Below are 17,386 nucleotides of genomic sequence, written 5' to 3' on the forward strand. Positions count from 1 at the left end.
CTGAGTTAATGGATTATTGGAGATCAGTAAACTTGGCAGTTCAGGGCTGAATACAGTACTAAAATTCTTTACTAAGCACTTCACTTTGGTTTTTGAAAGGGCTGTAAGTCAGCTCAAAATGTAACCCTTGCGACACTTTATGAAAAGAGAATCAAGGTTCATTTTTACCCTGAAACCTTCCATGGATTTAGGTTTTATTGCTTTAAGTAATAGATATTTCTGCTCATTAATACACTAGAAGCACAGATAGTCTTGGTTCAGACAAAGGGAAAGAAAAGTTGTAGAGAAACTCACAGTTTATGAATAGTTTTTATATTACAGGCAAACCATGTGTAGTGGGTTTATGTGGCAAGGTTTTGGTAGCAGGGGGCCATAGGGGTGGCTTCTGTGAGAAGGATCTAGAAGCTGCCCCATGTTTGATAAGGGCCCCACTGCTGACCAGATCTGAGCCAATAAGTGATGTTGTTTGCGCCTCTGTGAGAGCATATTTAAGACAAGGAAAAAATGCTGCGCCACACAGCAGCTGGGAGAGTGAGAGGAGTGAGAAACAGCCTTGCAGGCGCCAAGGTCAGTGAAGAAGGTGGGGGAGAGGTGCTCCAGGCGCCAGAGCAGAAGTCCCCTGCAGTCTGTGGTGAGGACCATGGTGAAGCAGGATGTCCCCCTGCAGCCCATGGAGTACCATGGTGGAGCAGGGTTCCATGCTGCAGCCCGTGGAGGAGACCACGGTGGAGCAGGTGGACCTGCCCCGAAGGAGGCTGCGGCCTGTGGAAGACCCGTGCCGGAGCAGATTCCAGGCCGGACCTGTAGCCCGTGGAGAGGAGCCCACACAGGAGCAGGTGACCTGTCAGGAGCTGCTGCCCGTGGGGGACCCAGGTTGGAGCAGTTTACTCCTGAGGCATGGACCCCATGGTATGGACCCATATCTGGAGCAGTTCTTGAAGAGCTGCTGCCTGTGGGAAGCCCACGCCGGATCAGTTCATCAAGGATTGCATCCCGTGGGAGGGACCCCACAGCACAGGGGACGAGAGTGACCGAGAAGGAGTGGTGGCAAAGCACTATAGACTGACCATAACCCCCATTCCCTCATTCCCCTGCGCCGCTCGGGGGAGGAGGTAGAAGAGGGTGGATGGGGGGGAAGGTGCTTTTAGTTTCTTTCCTTTGTTCCTCACTTCTCTAGCTTGTTAGTAATAGGCAATAAATCTTATTATCTCCCTATGCTGAGTCTGTTTTGCCCGTCATGATAATTACTGCATGATCTCCTCGTCCTTATCTCAACCCTTGAGCCCCTTTCATCGTACTTTCTCCCTGTTCCTCTTTGAGGAGGGGGAGTGAGAGAGCGGTTATGGTGGAGCTCGGCTGCCCACCTGAGTAAAACCACCACACCATGTTGGATAATGGAAACACTTGTACGTGGGAACACTGGAACACACGGCAAAGAGATCTGCTGTGGGTCCCTGTTTATTTGGGTTGGTTGGACCTGAGCTGCTAAGTCATTGCTGTGCCCATGCTCCTCACCCTCCAGATTGTTGATAATTACTTGGCTTGGGGATAGCAGCTGTCCCAACCTATCCTGGGTGTCCACTGTCTACATGAGTAAACTCCACATACCTGAGCTGAGATTAGCTATCTGTGATCACATCCCCAGCACTGTGAATCAGTGTCATAAGGAGAACCTATGACCAGAGAGCTCTTCCAACAGTAACTAAAAATGAGGTGTGCCATAAGGTTGTATGAATTTTTACAGCCCTTTGGTTGGATGCACAGTAAGTGGCATATACACCTCACCTCTACAGCAAACACTCAGAGGCTGTAACTTCATTGCCTCTTCTGCATCTACTTGCTATTCAAGTCCTCAGCATGTTTGAGTGCAGGAGTCACAAGCCTGCATCACTTTATTTTAATATGTATTTCTGAGTTTCAGAAACTATGTCAAGATGAGTAATACCATACAAATTTGAAAGTACCCCCAAGTTTTGCTTGGTTGACATAGTCTGAATCAAGACTTCGCCTCTACCTTTGATTGTTGTCATCTCTACCTTTGATCATTTTGGATCTGTTCCACCCTATGCGCCCCATCCACTGCCAGCAGCCTCAGCACTCATGTGGAAGCAATGACTAATCTCTATGGGAATGATGCAGCAGCCAGGCAGCTCTGGGCTTGTTATCCAACCAGGATCCAGGAGCTGAGAGTTAGTATCGTTATTAACAATGTTATCATCGATGTTATTGTTGTGGTAGGGCTGGTTTATTAACAAACCAATGTTTGTGCACATCCTTGCAAACATAAAGCACTCTTTTTCAGCACCAAGCATTGTTATTATTAGAGTTCCCTCTTGCCGCATCTTCCTGTTAAAGGTTAGAGGGGCTTAAAAGTCTTGACTCTCTGTTAAAGCAGTGTTGTGCCTTAGAGATTCTCCCTCTAGCAAACAGCAGAGAAATCCACAGCAGCTAAAAGCTGCAGGGAAATGGAGGACACTGAGAATGGAAACCTGCATTGGACCAGGGGTTCATCTTATATATCTGGGCCTCAACCATCCTCAATACCAGCTGCTTACGGGAAGGAGCACGGAGTTATAAGATAACTTGTCCACTGGGTGACACTCACCCTCAACCCACAGAGACACACTGTGCCTTACAAACTCAGGGGTCTTTGGGCAGTAGGTATTCAGAGAGTGCACAACAACTATCCCTTGCTTCTGATTGTTCCTGGCACAATGTTATGTTAACCAAAGATCTAGTCGCCATTTTGTCCTGTGCTTAATCTAGCCCCAGTATGTAATAAAAAGCAAAGTCCTTCAGCATGGGGGAAACATCTCTGTAATGATATGTTAGGTCTGTGCATCTGTTCTCACAGCAGGTGTGTGTACTAGAGCTAATCAGGAGCTGGAAGTTGTGTTCCCCAGGAAATTCTGACACGGGAAAAAAATAATTCCAAATTAGATCGAAATGCCAACATTTCCAATTTTCTCACAAAATGAGATTTCTCCCTCAAAGTAGTTCTAGGCCATCAGAATGTTTAAGTTTGATAGTATAATCTTGATTCATTTCACTCTGACTGTTACACTATATTAAAATATTAAATGTTATAATACATATATAATAGCACATAGAATATATCTGAATCAGTGACCTAATAGAGGATAAAAGCTAAAATATAAGTTTTAAAATGAGGGTCTCTATACTAGGCTGAAGCATCTGACTTAAATGCCTCACTTAGGCAAGCAGTCTCCTCTTCTATTCAAGCGAGAGCAGTGGACTCCCTGGAGGATGCTTGGGACTACCTGAGTATGTTGCCTCTGAGGATCCCATTGTTCCCCACTGACTGTAAAGGAAACATGAGGGACTCCTCTCTTCATTCAGGCAACCCTTTGGGTGCAAAGCATTACCTGACGTAGATATCTCCCAAAACATTTACATGTGATAAGGGGAGATTCACCTCTCCTTATTTTTCATGTCTCCAGTGCTGCCTGTCCTATAGACTACTTAACCCTGGCTCCTCTAACAGTCAATGTAAAGAAATAGGTACCTTTGTTACATGATTCATCTCACCCTGATACAGATATTGCACTCTAAAAGGGCTGATTTCTGTTTCCTGATTATTGAGGGAGGCTGAAAGGACTCTATCAGCTCCACTAAATAGCAGGTGTCTGAAATGACATTACTGGCTTCTAATGAAGGGCCACCAGTGCTTTGTTTCCTATTAAATTCTTTATTCCAATGCAATTGTGGTTTTGATCCACATTCTTGTTGGCTGTCTTTAGAAACCCCCACTGGATGTTATTGCCTACTTTGCTACCAGGCCTTTCCATGGCCCATGCACATCAGCATGCTCCTGTCCCTGGGGGCTGAGAAGATAGATCTCAGCAGCTATTCTCCACAAGGATGTTCATGCATAGTATAGTTAGTGCCAATGATGCCACATATGGAAATTGAGAAAAGACTCAGTGGACCAGGGATTTGAAGCAATGGGGCGTTTAATGGATGCTCTCTAGGTATGTGAGAAGGGGAACCAATGTGGTGGGGATGGCATGCTGGGTCCAGCAAGAACAGGCCATTCACTCACCTTCTCTCTGTTGCTGTGGGATCATGGGAGGCGGCTGTGGGAATGCGTGGCTAATCTGGCCATAAGCAGCAGGATAAGCAGCTATAGGGGAGAGAAAGGGAGAGAAGAAAGGACAGATTTCAGTGTTGGGAAGCACGGAGCTTTCACACCAAACAATCACACTAAGCTGGAGGTGGACTTTCTCCCTGTATTTTGACCACCTCATACAGCCTGAGATGCAGTAGAAACATCACAGTGATGCTCCAGGTGGTGGCACTTGGCCCTGAAGACCCAACCTCCCTTCAACATCCTAACAGTAGCACTGAGGGCAGCCACGTGGTCTAAACGGGGGTCTCCACTGAGATCTCCCCCACCAGAGATGCATAACCATCCCTGATGGTACCGCAAGCACGCTCACTGACGAGCTCAGCACATTGATGCCTGTGCTGGCAGTCACGCGCAGTGCCCATGCACGTTTCCCTGTGTAATCTCTTTTGCACTCTGACTAATTCACATGCTCATAGTAGCAGTTCACACGTGTATTTCCTCTCTCTTACTGTAACCTTCATATGCACACACCCTGTATAGGCACACTCGTGCATACACTCTCAGATATATATTTCCTTTCATGTCTACATGCACTTTCTCTTTCACACAGACACAGTGGAAACAGCGTGCGCCAATTAAACAATTTTCCCCACCTCAGCTCCCCCACCAAGCAGACAAGGGAAGCCATTCAGTACCACAGATGGTAGATGATGTGCCTTGCTGCTAAAAATACAGAGTATGGATCACCTGTGAGCCCAGAGAGAGGGGGATAGGGGCCAGAGAGGGGGATAGTGTGCAGAGAGGTTAACAGCTCAAAGGGTTGAGATGCTTCCCATCTATCAAACCTCACAAGCAATAAATGACAATAATTAAAACACTGGGAAATGAAGCCCTACATGGAGAATTAAATTAAGTTTCCAGATACAGCACTGACATGAGATAATACCCATTCCTCAGCGGAGCCCATGATTGCTCCAGTTACCACAAAAAATAATGACTTTGGGGTGGCAGCTTCCTCGCAACTTTGGCCATGGACACCTCTCAAGGGGAGGCTGAACACAGCAGGGTCATGATCTGCACCAAGTCACTTTGGCTGGTGTTAGTCCATCAGCCGCAAAGGAGCAGCTCCGAGTACAGGGCAACGTGAGAGTCAGCAGAAGCTGACCCACTGGAAGTTGTGAAGAACCTGCTGAGGAACCAGGAGCTTCTAAGCAAGCCTCAGACTAACTAGCTGGGATATGGCCAGCAGTGTGTTAAGGCTGACCCCAGAGATGACAGCTTTTTGGGTGAGTGTGGTAGCCCCCACTTCAGCAGCTGCACCTCCAGCCACAACAGAGCTAACTGGTGCTGAGGTGTCTTACGCATGGCCAACATGCAAAGCGTAGACATACCCTACAACATGGGGATGTGCAGACATCCCAAACCCTGCCAGGCACATCAGGGTCTGACTGCCCATCTCCCCTACACACCACAGCACTCAGGAAACACCCAATTTTGTTGCTACAGAAAGTGGCCCCTAAACCAAGTGTCCTGATTTTCCACTTGTTCATTGTGCTAAGGCCCGACCTGGTCCTGCCAATGAAGCTGCACTCCCGCTCTACTCTGCGTTGGTGCAGCCTCACCTCGAGTACTGTGTGCAGTTCTGGGCACCACAGTACAAAAAGAACATTAAACTGTTGGAGAGTGTCCAGAGGAGGGTGACGGAGATGGTGAAGGGCCTGGAGGGGAAGACATATGAGGAGCGGCTGAGGTCACTTGTCCTGTTTAGCCTGGAGAAGAGGAGGCTGAGGGGGGACCTCATCGTGGTCTACAACTTCCTCACGAGGGGGAGTGGAGAGGCAGGTGACCTATTCTCCATAAACAACAGTGATAGGACCCACGGGAACAGGGTTAAGCTGAGGCAGGGGAAGTTTATACTGGACATCAGGAGGAGGTTCTTCACTGAGAGGGTGGTTGCGCACTGGAGCAGGCTCCCAGTGAAGTAGTCACCTCACCGAGCCTGTCTGAATTGAAGAAGCATTTGGACTGTGCACTTAGTCACGATCTAAACTTTTGGGTAGACCTGTCTGTGCCAGGAGTTGGACTCAATGATCCTTATGGGTCCCTTCCAACTCAGGATATTGTATGATTCTATGGTTCTATGATTCTAAGGTACAGGTCAGTGGGAGCCTTTCTCTGGTGTTTTATGGTTGAAGATTGCCTCCTTAGGGGAAGAAGGCCCTGGGTCTTTGTTTTCATGAGTAATGCAAATTTAATGTGAGGATCTGTGGCCCTGGTGTCCCTGTCTCAGCAAATACCTCCCTTCCCCCAGCCCCCTTAGGTGTGTTCAGAGATTAAAGGCTTTAGAGAAGAGAAAGGTTTATTGGGAGAGAGTGTTAATACTAACGACCTGTGTACTGCTGCACTCCAGCGTAGGCTTGCTGCAAGGGGTCTGCTGCAGTGGGGCTCTGTGCTGTGGAGACAGGAGAGAAGGAATTAAGGGATTAAAACATGACGGATGGTCCCCCTTTCTCTTTCCTCATCGACGGATGGTGTGGGACAGACAAACCCATCCCTGGAGGTCTTTAAAAGACGTTTAGATGTAGAGCTTAGGGATATGGTTTAGTGGAAGATTTGTTAGTGTTAGGTCAGAGGTTGGACTCGGTGATCTTGGAGGTCTCTTCCAACCTAAACTATTCTGTGATTCTGTGATTCTGTGAAACCCAGAGGCTGAAGGTTCCAGAGGAGAAGCAGCTTGCTCACCCTACAGACAGTGTGTTGCAGACCCCCCAGTCTCCCAGCTTCCCTGAGCAACTTCAGAGCAGAAGGCAGACAAACTTATCCTCTCCTTTCCAAAGTTTAAATTATAGAGACCACCTCTACTCATACAGATTTTTGGCATTGCATCAATCAACCCCCAAAAAGCCCTCATCTTAAGCCAGGACTGATGCTGTACTAGATGCTTAGCACACTCAGATCTCAGTGATGGCTACAAGAGCATGAAACTTTCAATCAGAGCAGAAAAAAATGGGCATAGCAGGAGGAAGGGGAAGAGAACAAAGCACTGGCTTTTTCTACCCTGACATTCCTTCGAAGGACCATGCTGCTGCCAGGCAGCCCCCTGCACCGAGAGGAGAGTCTGCTTGGAGGGGAGGGGGACACCACTTGTCTGCTCCAGGAGGATGCTGTGGATCTCTGTGTAAAGCATGCAGTCCCTCGCTGGCTTTAAAGTGCATTTTTTCCCTTTACAAGTGTGCATTCCTCCCCCTAAAACTGTTTATTTTTGTGAAACTTTGAAGTCTAGCTCAAATACAACCAAAGCCAGTTAAGGTTATTTTTGTTTTGTTTTGTTTGTTTGTTTGTTTTCCTTTTCCCCTTTGGTTGATAGGGAGAGAAAGAGAGAGCAAGAGAGAAAGTGAAACATGTTGGATAAGCTCTTTCTTTATCTGCAGCAATAAAATATTTAAAGCAAAGCTTGGCTGAACCTCCAGTCCAAATGTCACCTTGACCCTAATATTTCACTTCTTGTTATGAGTTTAATTTGTATTTATTGGTGCTGCATAGTTCTACATTTATTCAGTCCCTCCAGCTTCGTACTTTTAGGATGATCCCTTAGGGAACTGCTGCTTTCCCCCTCCTTCCCACCTTCTTCCCTCCTACAAGAGCAGAGGTGTAGCCGGAGGAAAGGGCTTGGAGGGTGCACCCGATGGGGGCCTCTTGGAGGGAAATCTGCTGGTGCTGTTGACCTAGCCAAGGAGAGAGACTGGCTACATGCCAAAGTGCGTGATGCAGTGGCAAACATGAGTGCTATGGACCTGGGGAACATGGACAAAGTACTGTGTTACAGACGCAATTACAGATTTGATCCTCAATGGCAAAGATTACCATTGATAATGATGGCAGCTTGTAAGGTCTCCTAGTACATTTATCTCCCCAAGTGCAAAGATGAATGGTAAGACCAAAATTGGAGGGGAGAAACTCAATTAGCTGGCTAAGTCTTGGAGGCTCCTGTTGATTATGGGTATTACTGGTTCATCGGGGTAGTCACAGGAAGAAACAGGTGGAATTTTTTTTTTTTTTTTTTCTAGAAGAAAACTGAATGGTTATGAAAGGCTGAGTGATACACCAGTTCCTGTGCTCCTGCGCTCCCCTGGGAGAAAGGATCTTAATAACTTGGCCCCCCCAAACAGACCATGTACCATCAAATAGAAGGCACATCCCGAGCAAGATGAGAAAGGAGACATGGTAGAGGGAACAAATCTTTATAAGAGAATTATGGTCTTGCACTCTGAAGGAAATGAGATGATCTACTGTGTCTGCCCCAAAGGCAACTGCCCTTTCTTGGTGGTACCCATCTGCTTACTGAACTAGAAAAATAAATTCTCTTTGCTGCTCAGGAGATCCACTCGGCATTTCCTTTCTCTGCCTTGGGTTAGCCTAGCTGGAGCAGAAGGTCACACCTGTCAGAAACCAAAAATCAGCTTCCCAGGAGGGCATGGTGTAGGATGAGATAACAGCCCCCAAACTGGGCTGCTGGGGCTTGCAGGTTGGTGCAGAGCACCTAGCTGATGTCCTGGGGCATTACAGCAGTATGGCTGGTGAATATTTCTTCCAAGGTGTCTGTGCTGACATTGCTCAATCTGCAGGCCATGCAGAAAGACAGTGTTAAAGTTGAGGCTGGACTTGGGCATGTTGTTTCCTTCTCTGACATGCTGGCAATTAGCAATGACTGCCTCTTTGTTGATACATGGAGCTGTACCTATCCAACTGTGGTCCTTTTCTTTCTTCCTTGCCTTAGTTGGGCATGCATGGAAACTGCCCATTCTCCCAGCTATACCTGAGTCTGTATCCTGCCCACAGGGTGCTACAATGACAAAACCCTCCAAAGAAGCTATTTTACCTCTGGCTTCTCGGGCCTGAGAGTGCAGGCTTTGCCTTTCCTTTTGGGAACCTGATACTTCTAATGATTTTGGTTTGGATCAGAATAAACTCTCACAATTAAACATCTTTCCCTGGACCAAGCTCTGGGCTTAGGCCTTTAAAATGGATTAAATCGTGGCAGGGTTGATAGCTTTCTCAGCGAGAATGGGTATCAGCAGCTCCAGAAGCATCACATCATATGGATGACGAAGATGATGTCCTGGGGAAGCTGTTGTCTTTGTGCTAGTGCTAGAAACTGAATGGGACCTCCCAGCTCACTAGGGAGCTGCTCTCCTTACCCCATGTGAGGATATCTTGCCTCTCTTCAGAGCCATACTCTGCCTATCATAAGTAAGCCATTCAGTGTAGGTAATATTTGCTGAAACTCACCGTTCACCTTTAAGATTAAATATTATAACTGGGCAAATGCTTTATTTAAAGGGTTTTGGAACAACAGGCATTTTCCCACACAAAGCTTTTAGAGTTCATTATTTCCCTGAGCCTTCAGGACTTGTCAGCAAGGGGAATATCTAACTGGGAGTTTCTTTCTCAAGAGACTGTTTTGCGCCCCAAATTACAGAAAGCCTCCTGGCTTTCAGCACATGCAAGTCAACGGGATAACTCAACCCTTGATTTCAGTCAGCTTTGATCCAAGCTGGGAATCATTTACTCACAGGTAAAGAAGATGCAAAGTGTTTGTGGCTGGTCTGACATTCAGGATTGCAATACTGGCCCGAGTCCCTGGATGCTCTTGAAAAGGAGCAAGGCAAATGCACCTCTGGGCTGTAGCACCAGACCCCATGGGGAGGCAGCAATCCCCAATTCAGTGCTCTCTGTTTTATTCAGAGCCTCATACCCTACCTTGGCCGTTTGGGAAAGGCAGTTGTGGCGATCCACCACCTACTTGGTGTTGTTTAAGAACTTGGGAGTTCTTAAAAATAAAAGTGATGACCTTTGCTCACTGAAGAATTCATCTTCCCTAGTTCCGAAGGTGCTAAGGAAGCAAATGAAGGTGTGACTTCAGTACAGTGGATGTGCCCATGTTGGCCAACATGGCCTAGGAAGATGCAGGGACACATGCTCCAGGGCTGGCTGGGTACCCTGGCATGAAGCCAGAGTAGCTTGGGCATCTGTGAGCATAACCTCATGCTGCTACTCGCTGTGCCAGATCAATTAAACTTAGTGAAGGGCATAACCGCCTGTTCTCCCACCTGTAGTATGGATGAAGCCAACGGTTGGTATTGATCCAGAAATCTCAAGACACTGATTAGACATTTGAGGAACTTGTGGCCATGCTGTGTTCAGCAAAGTGACAGCCCTCCTACATATTAATGACCAGTGTGAAGTTCAGGAAGGGCTCAAATGTACGAGGGGCTCATGATCCAGAGCTAACCTGCCACAGGGTTGTTTGTAACTGTAGGCTGGAACGTACCGCATGCTAAAATTCACAGTGGTGGGGAGATGTAAATCATTTTTGTGTCTAAGCAGACCAGGAAGGAAGGTTGCTTTACTCTTCGGTAAGATGTACATAACGTAATATGACTGTGCTCCGCTGTAGTGGGTTTACATGGCAAGGTAGCAGGGGCCATAGGGGTGGCTTCTGTGAGAAGGATCTAGAAGCTGCCCCATGTTTGGTAAGGACCCCACTGCTGACCAGAGCTGAGCCAATAAGTGATGTTGCTTTGTGCCTCTGTGAGAGCATATTTAAGACAGGGAAAAAAAATGATGCTCCATACAGCAGATGGGAGAGTGAGAGGAGTGAGGAACAGCCTTGCAGGCGCCAAGGTCAGTGAAGAAGGAGGGGGAGAGCTGCTCCAGGCGCCGGAGCAGAAGTCCCCTGCAGCCTGTGGTGAGGACCATGGTGAAGCAGGCTGTCCCCCTGCAGCCCATGGAGTACCACGGTGGAGCAGGTGGACCTGCACCGACGGAGGCTGCGGCCTGTGGAAGACCCCTGCCAGAGCAGATTCCAGGCTGGACCTGTAGCCCGTGGAGAGGAGCCCACACAGGAGCAGGTGACCTGTCAGGAGCTGCTGCCTGTGCGGTGCCCAGGTTGGAGCAGTTTGCTCCTGAGGGATGGACCCCGTGGTATGGACCCATATCTGGAGCAGTTCTTGAAGAGCTGCTGCCTGTGGGAAGCCCACACCGGATCAGTTCATCAAGGACTGCATCCCGTGGGAGGGACCCCACAGCACAGGGGACGAGAGTGACCGAGAAGGAGTGGTGGCAAAGCACTATAGACTGACCATAACCCCCATTCCCCCGTTCCCCTGCGCCGTTCCTCCTGCCCTCCTCCGGGGGGAGGAGGTGGAAGAGAGTGGATGGGGGGGGGGGAGGTGCTTTTAGTTTCTTTCCTTTGTTCCTCACTTCTCTAGCTTGTTAGTAATAGGCAATAAATCTTATTATCTCCCTATGCTGAGTCTGTTTTGCCCGTCATGATAATTACTGCACGATCTCCTCGTCCTTATCTCAACCCTTGAGCCCCTTTCATCGTATTTTCTCCCCATTCCTCTTTAAGGAGGGGGAGTGAGAGAGTGGCTGTGATGGAGCTCGGCCACCCACCCGAGTAAAACCACCACATCCTCCAAGGTAGATTTACCCTGTCTCTGCCACCCCTTCTCCCCATCCAGCTGACAAGTCTTCTCTATCACTGCAAATATTAGTTGAAGTTAGTGTTGCAACAACTAATGGATATGATATCCCTAGAAAATGATAGATGAAATTCAGAGATGGGTAAGCTTTCTGCATCTTGAGCCTTTCTTTCAACTCTTTATGAATAGTTCTGAAATTTTCAAGTATCCTCTTCAAGAGAGTGACCACTGAATTCTGATAATGGTTACAAACTGTCAAAAAAACAAACCAAACTAACATCCATGCAAACATGCATAATAATGCCACACCCCTGTTCCTGCAATTTATCCCCTCACAGGCACTCCCAATAATTGTGCTCATTTCATAGACAACATGGGCATGTAGGGCTGGAGACAGTTCCTCTGCATGCTGTCTGTGCTGGGGTTCAAGTCCACTGTGATCCAGAAGGTAAATAGCTAAGTAAGGCCAGGTAAGACCTATGGGAATATAGGGGACACTAGATGAGGAATGAGACTATCATAAAGAACCTACAAGGGCTTTTGCACCAGAACAAGTGCACGTTTATGTCGTGACATCAGCAAAAGACCTCAAATGTGCTAGTGACTACATGTACAAATTTGCCCATAGATACCATTTGAAAAAGCTTTCCTTGTTGTCATATTCATGAAGATCTTATGACCAATATACAGACATTTAAGTGATTAAATGTGATGTAACATGATTAAACGGGAATCAGCTGGTGAAGTGAAAAAAAGCAGAGAGGCTCCTGAGAGGCCAGAGGGCAAGTATCAATCACACCAGCCCCACTGCAGTTAGCGTAGCCATGCTGCTTTACAGAAGCTGAGGATCTGGCCTTGCCAGGGCAAACTAAAGGTGTACTGTGAAAACAGATGCTAATAGTAACTTCATTAGGCAGCTCAGGGCAAGAGCCTTATCCCTGGGCATTGCCTCTATATTAATTTTATAATTTCTATATCTCCACAGGAAAAATTCTGCTCAGATACTATTGTCTCTTGGCAAGACAATCCTGGCCAAGATGCCACAAGGTGACCATGGCAGATAACCTTCCATAAACCTGGAGACATAAAACAAGCCAATGACCTACTATATGGTGATAAATATAAATTTAATGAAGGCAGCACTTATTCATTAGGCAGAAGTCAATAAATTACTCCCAAGTCCTTCAAAGAAAGTAGATCTGTTAATGTCACTTTCTGAATCCTCTGCCTGATGCCAAAAACCAGGGATGATTTCCCAAGTCAGCACAAAATACCAGTGCTTTAAAATTAACACCAGGAAGCTTTCTTACTACTGATAAAACTCTAGATTTAAGTCCAACTTTTTAAAGGAGCATTCAGCTAGTGTTAGACCCCCACATTTAGCTTTTGTCTGAGAATGAAAAGATGGAGGTAGCAGTAAGAAGCACACTGTTAAAAATAATTAAAATTAGTTTAAGGGATGTTCTATAAGGAATCCCTCCTGAAATGGTACCTGCAGCTGAGCTGTTATGTGGGTGCCCCAGATGAAAATGGTTTTAGGACAGAGGGCTGAAGTCTGCTGTGATGCTCAGGGATGAAATCAGGAGGAACTGCACTGAAGCCAGTGGAGGTGGTGGGGAAAAACAATGCTGGTTACTGCCTGGAAGCAGAAGGCCCCAGTTTCGATGAGAGACAAACAACAAATGGCCATAGTATGGAATTCATATAGCTCATCCCTGGAAATCAGAATTATTCTTAGTATGTTCTTAATACTACTGCCTCCAAGCCTCATCCATAGTCGGGCCCTTGCTGAGATGGGTGCTGTGCAAACACATAATACGAGTCATGTCTGCTCATGAAGAGCTTCCAGCGGGCAAAGCAAGAAAGACACATAAGACTCAGAAATGCGGCAAGGTGAAGGTGGTTGACCAAGGTGATGTACTAATTCAACAGTAGAGACAGGACCAGGCTTCCCTCCCGTTACCTGAGCCCATAAACACATAAATTGGGTTCAGGTTTTTAAAGCTATTAGGGTACTTAACTCCATATTTTTTGGGAGCTTGCTTTAAGTCACCTCTGAAAAATAAAGATCAACGTGTTAACTCACTTAGGTGCCTCCGAAAATTTTAGCACTTTGCATTTGCACCTTCTTCCAGATCAGAGGAGAAAACACTTTGGCTCTGAAAAGGCTACCACAGCTGCCTTAAACAACCTCATTCATAATGGCTGCAGCGTGATCGTTGGAAGTACACAGCATCATTAAAGTAGCTTAGACTACAATTGAAGATGGCAACTTATATTTTTAATGAGTGCATTCCTTCACTGTCCTGGTTTCAGATAGGATAGAGTTAATTTTCCTCCTAGTAGCTGGTAGGGTGCTATGTTTGGGATTTAAGATGAGAAGAGTGTTGATAACACACACGTTTTAACTGTTGCAGAGCAGTGCTTATGCTAAGCCAAGGGTTTTTCAGCTTCTCGCTCTGTCCTGCCAGCAGGCAGGCTGGGGGTGCAGCGGGAGCTGGGAGGGGACAGACCCAGGAGCGGGAGGGGACTGACCCAGGACAACTGACCCAAACTGGCAAAAGGGGTATTCCATACCATCTGACATCATGCTGAATATATAGGGGTGACTAGCCAGGGTGGGGGGGGGCAGCTGCTTGGGGATAGATTGGGCTTCGGTCAGCGGGTCAGCAATTGCATTGTGCATCACTTGTTTTGTATACATTATTATTAGTAGTACCATTATCATTATTATTATTATTTTCCTTTTATTTCCTGTCCTAATAAACTGTCTCTATCTCAATACACGGGCTTCATTTTCCTGATTTTCTCCCCCATCCCAGAGAGGGAGGGGGGAGGGGAAGGGAACGACTGTGTGTTGCTTGGCTGCCGGCCTGGTTAAACCACAACAGTCCTTTTGGTGTCCAACCTGGGATAGTTATGAGTGGCAGGGAGAGTGGGAGGATATGGGCAGGCATCTAGAGCAGTGGGCACCTCTGATGCTTTGGAAATTCACCCCTGAACAACTGCAAAATCCTAAAAAACTGGTGGAGTGCTTGAAGAAGGTGTGTCATCACCCTGGCAATACCAGACATACAGAAATCACTGCAATGTGCTGGGGCTTGGCCTATGCCTACCGAGCTGCATTCTATGCCAGTATAAACCCATTGACAGACACTGCGGCCACTTCAAGCCCTACAATGGGCCCCAAGGCTGAGCCAGGGAATCAAATTGTAAAAGTGTCGGTTGCACCCGTAACCAAGATGACAAAATGGTTTAGAGAGTCAGAACATTTAGAATGCAGAGAAATTCCTGCTAAGACTAAGTATGGAGAAGACGAGGCCAGGCCATCAGAGGAACAGGAGGATGAAGATGAAGATGCTGCAAAAACAACACTAACTACCCGAACCTTATACCAGCGTGAGCTACGAGATGTGTGAAAAGATTTTGGTCGCTGCATAGGTGAGCAGCTTGTCACCTGGCTGCTCCGGTGCTGGGAGCCAACTGTCTGGAATTAGAGGGCAGGGAAGCCAGGCGGCTGGGATCCCTTGCTAGAGATGCAGGCATTGACAAAGCAATTGGAGATGAAGCACCAGGCTACAGGCTCTGGAGGCGTCTCCTGTCAGCTGTGAAGGAAAGGTATCCCTACAAGGAAGAACTTGTATGTCTACCAGGCAAGTGGACCACTATGGAGAAGGGAATCCAGTACCTGAGGGAATTAGCCGTACGGAAGGTGATTTATAGAGACCTAGACAATGAACAAATATCTACAGATCCAGATGAAGTCAAGTGTACACGACCCATGTGGCGTAAGTTTGTACGAAGTGCACCATCATCATATGCCAGCTCATTGGCAATAATGGCCTGGAAAGACCATGAGTAACCCATGGTGTATGAATTGGCTAAAAAATTTCGGCAGTACGAAGAAAGTCTCTCCAATTCCCTACAGGCCTGCATCTCGGCTGTGGAAAAACTTTCTCAAGAGTTCCACCAACTAAAAGAGAATACTTTGAGAAACTTTCTGAAAAGGTCCACCAACTTAAAGATAATTTATCTTCCCCCCCACCTGTACAAACCAGTGTCTCAGCTATCAGGGGTAAGTGTCCTTCTGTGCAAGGAAGACGATATAGTGGGTACACACCCCATGCCACCCTGTGGTTTTACCTATGTGACCATGGAGAGGACATGAGGAAATGAGATGGAAAATCTACCGCGACCCTAGAGGCACGGGTACATGAGTTGCGAGGAAAAACAGTCACAAAATGGTGGTTCTCTGAGAAACTTGCTGCTCCTATTTCCAGTGCTCAGCTCCAATCTTTCAGACACAGAAATGAAGATTCTGACCAGGACTAGAGGGGCCCTGCCTCCAGCCAGGGGGAGGAAAGAGACAATTGGGTTTATTGGACTATGCGGATTCAATGGCCTGGCACGTCAGACACACAGAAGTATAAGGGTTCAGTAGACACCGGTGCACAATGTACTCTAATGCCATCAAGCTATAAAGGGCCAGAGCCCATCAGTATTTTTGGAGTGATGGGAGGATCCCAGCAGTTAACTGTGTTGGAGGCTGAACTGAGTCTAACTGGGAATGAGTGGCAAAAGCACCGTATTGTGACTGGCCCGGATGTTCCGTGCATCCTTGGCATAGACTAAGAGGATATTTCAAGGACCCAAAAGGGCTCCGCTGGGCTTTTGGCATAGCTGCCTTAGAGACAAACGATATTAAACAGTTGTCTACCTTGCCTGGTCTCTCAGAGGACCCTTCTGTTGTGTGGTTGCTGAGAGTCGAAGAACAGCAGGTGCCAATCGCTACCACAACTGTGCACTGGTGGCAATATCACACCAAGCGAGACTCCCTGATTCCCTGATTCCCATCCATAAGCTAATTCATCAACTGGAGAGCCAAGGAGTGATCAGCAAGACTCATTCACCCTTTAATAGTCCCATATGGCCAGTGCAAAAGTCTAATGGTGAGTGGAGACAAGTGGAGACAATGGTTACTGGAGAACAAGTCTTACGAGGAACAGCTGAGGGAGCTGGGATTGTTTAGCCTGGAGAAGAGAAGGCTCAGGGGCGACCTTATCTCTCCCCATTCCCAGAGAGGGAGAGGGGAGGGTGAGCGAAAGGCTGTGTAGTGCTTAGCTGCCGGCCGGGTTAAACCAGAACATTCACTTATTTATTTTACCAGTAAAGTGTGGTTTATGGCACGTGACAGATAGTTACAAATGGGTCAAATAAATGCTTCCCACTCGTAATGATGTTTCAGGAGCTCACTGTTGCATTTTTTGAACTGCTGGTACAAAATATAAAAGGGAAAGCTCTCATTCAGGGATTTAGGGTGGACAAACACAATGAAACTAAAGATTTCCTATAGCAAGTAACGGGGCTGCTGAGCCAGGTAATTTCTAGGGCATGGTGTATGACCAGACTGAATGCTAGGGGGCTTTGCTTTCATCCTGGACCTTCTACAGGTGCAGGAAGGTCACTCCTTTTCTGTTCTTCTCATTCACCTGCTTTTGGAACTCTGTGTGACCCCTTTGAAATATCAGGGCATTCACTGGGGCAGGGGAAGCCAGTCCCTTTCTCTGCCTGCACAAAGGAATCCCTGATCCTGGCCAATGCCACCGGAGGGCGTCTGTTGTGATCGGGACTGATCCTGTGACCAACTGGCCTGGAGCAGCAGCCTGCCTATCAGCAGTGCTGCTAGCTAATTGACAAACTAACAGATAAGGCTGTCATATCAGCATACCGGCAACTCCTCCCCTACAAAATGAGTTTGGGTAATGATAATAATTACAGATGGAGTTTGAATCCCGTCTCTGCTGGCAGT

General features: G+C 47.2%; 1 protein-coding gene across 1 annotated transcript in view; it reads right to left on the minus strand.

Annotated features, from left to right (window-relative positions):
- Window positions 1–17,386, minus strand: part of LOC118158714 (CUGBP Elav-like family member 4) — a 926,766-nt gene that overhangs the window by 67,815 nt on the left and 841,565 nt on the right. Inside the window, exons 9-10 of the mRNA XM_035313400.1 lie at window positions 6,477–6,542; window positions 4,064–4,144 (exon numbers count right to left, since the gene is read on the minus strand). Coding sequence (XP_035169291.1) covers window positions 4,064–4,144; window positions 6,477–6,542 — 147 coding nt within the window. The remainder of the gene's footprint in view (window positions 1–4,063; window positions 4,145–6,476; window positions 6,543–17,386) is intronic.

The sequence above is a fragment of the Oxyura jamaicensis genome (assembly GCF_011077185.1).
Source record: "Oxyura jamaicensis isolate SHBP4307 breed ruddy duck chromosome Z unlocalized genomic scaffold, BPBGC_Ojam_1.0 oxyZ_random_OJ72400, whole genome shotgun sequence".
Classification (NCBI taxonomy): domain Eukaryota; kingdom Metazoa; phylum Chordata; class Aves; order Anseriformes; family Anatidae; genus Oxyura; species Oxyura jamaicensis.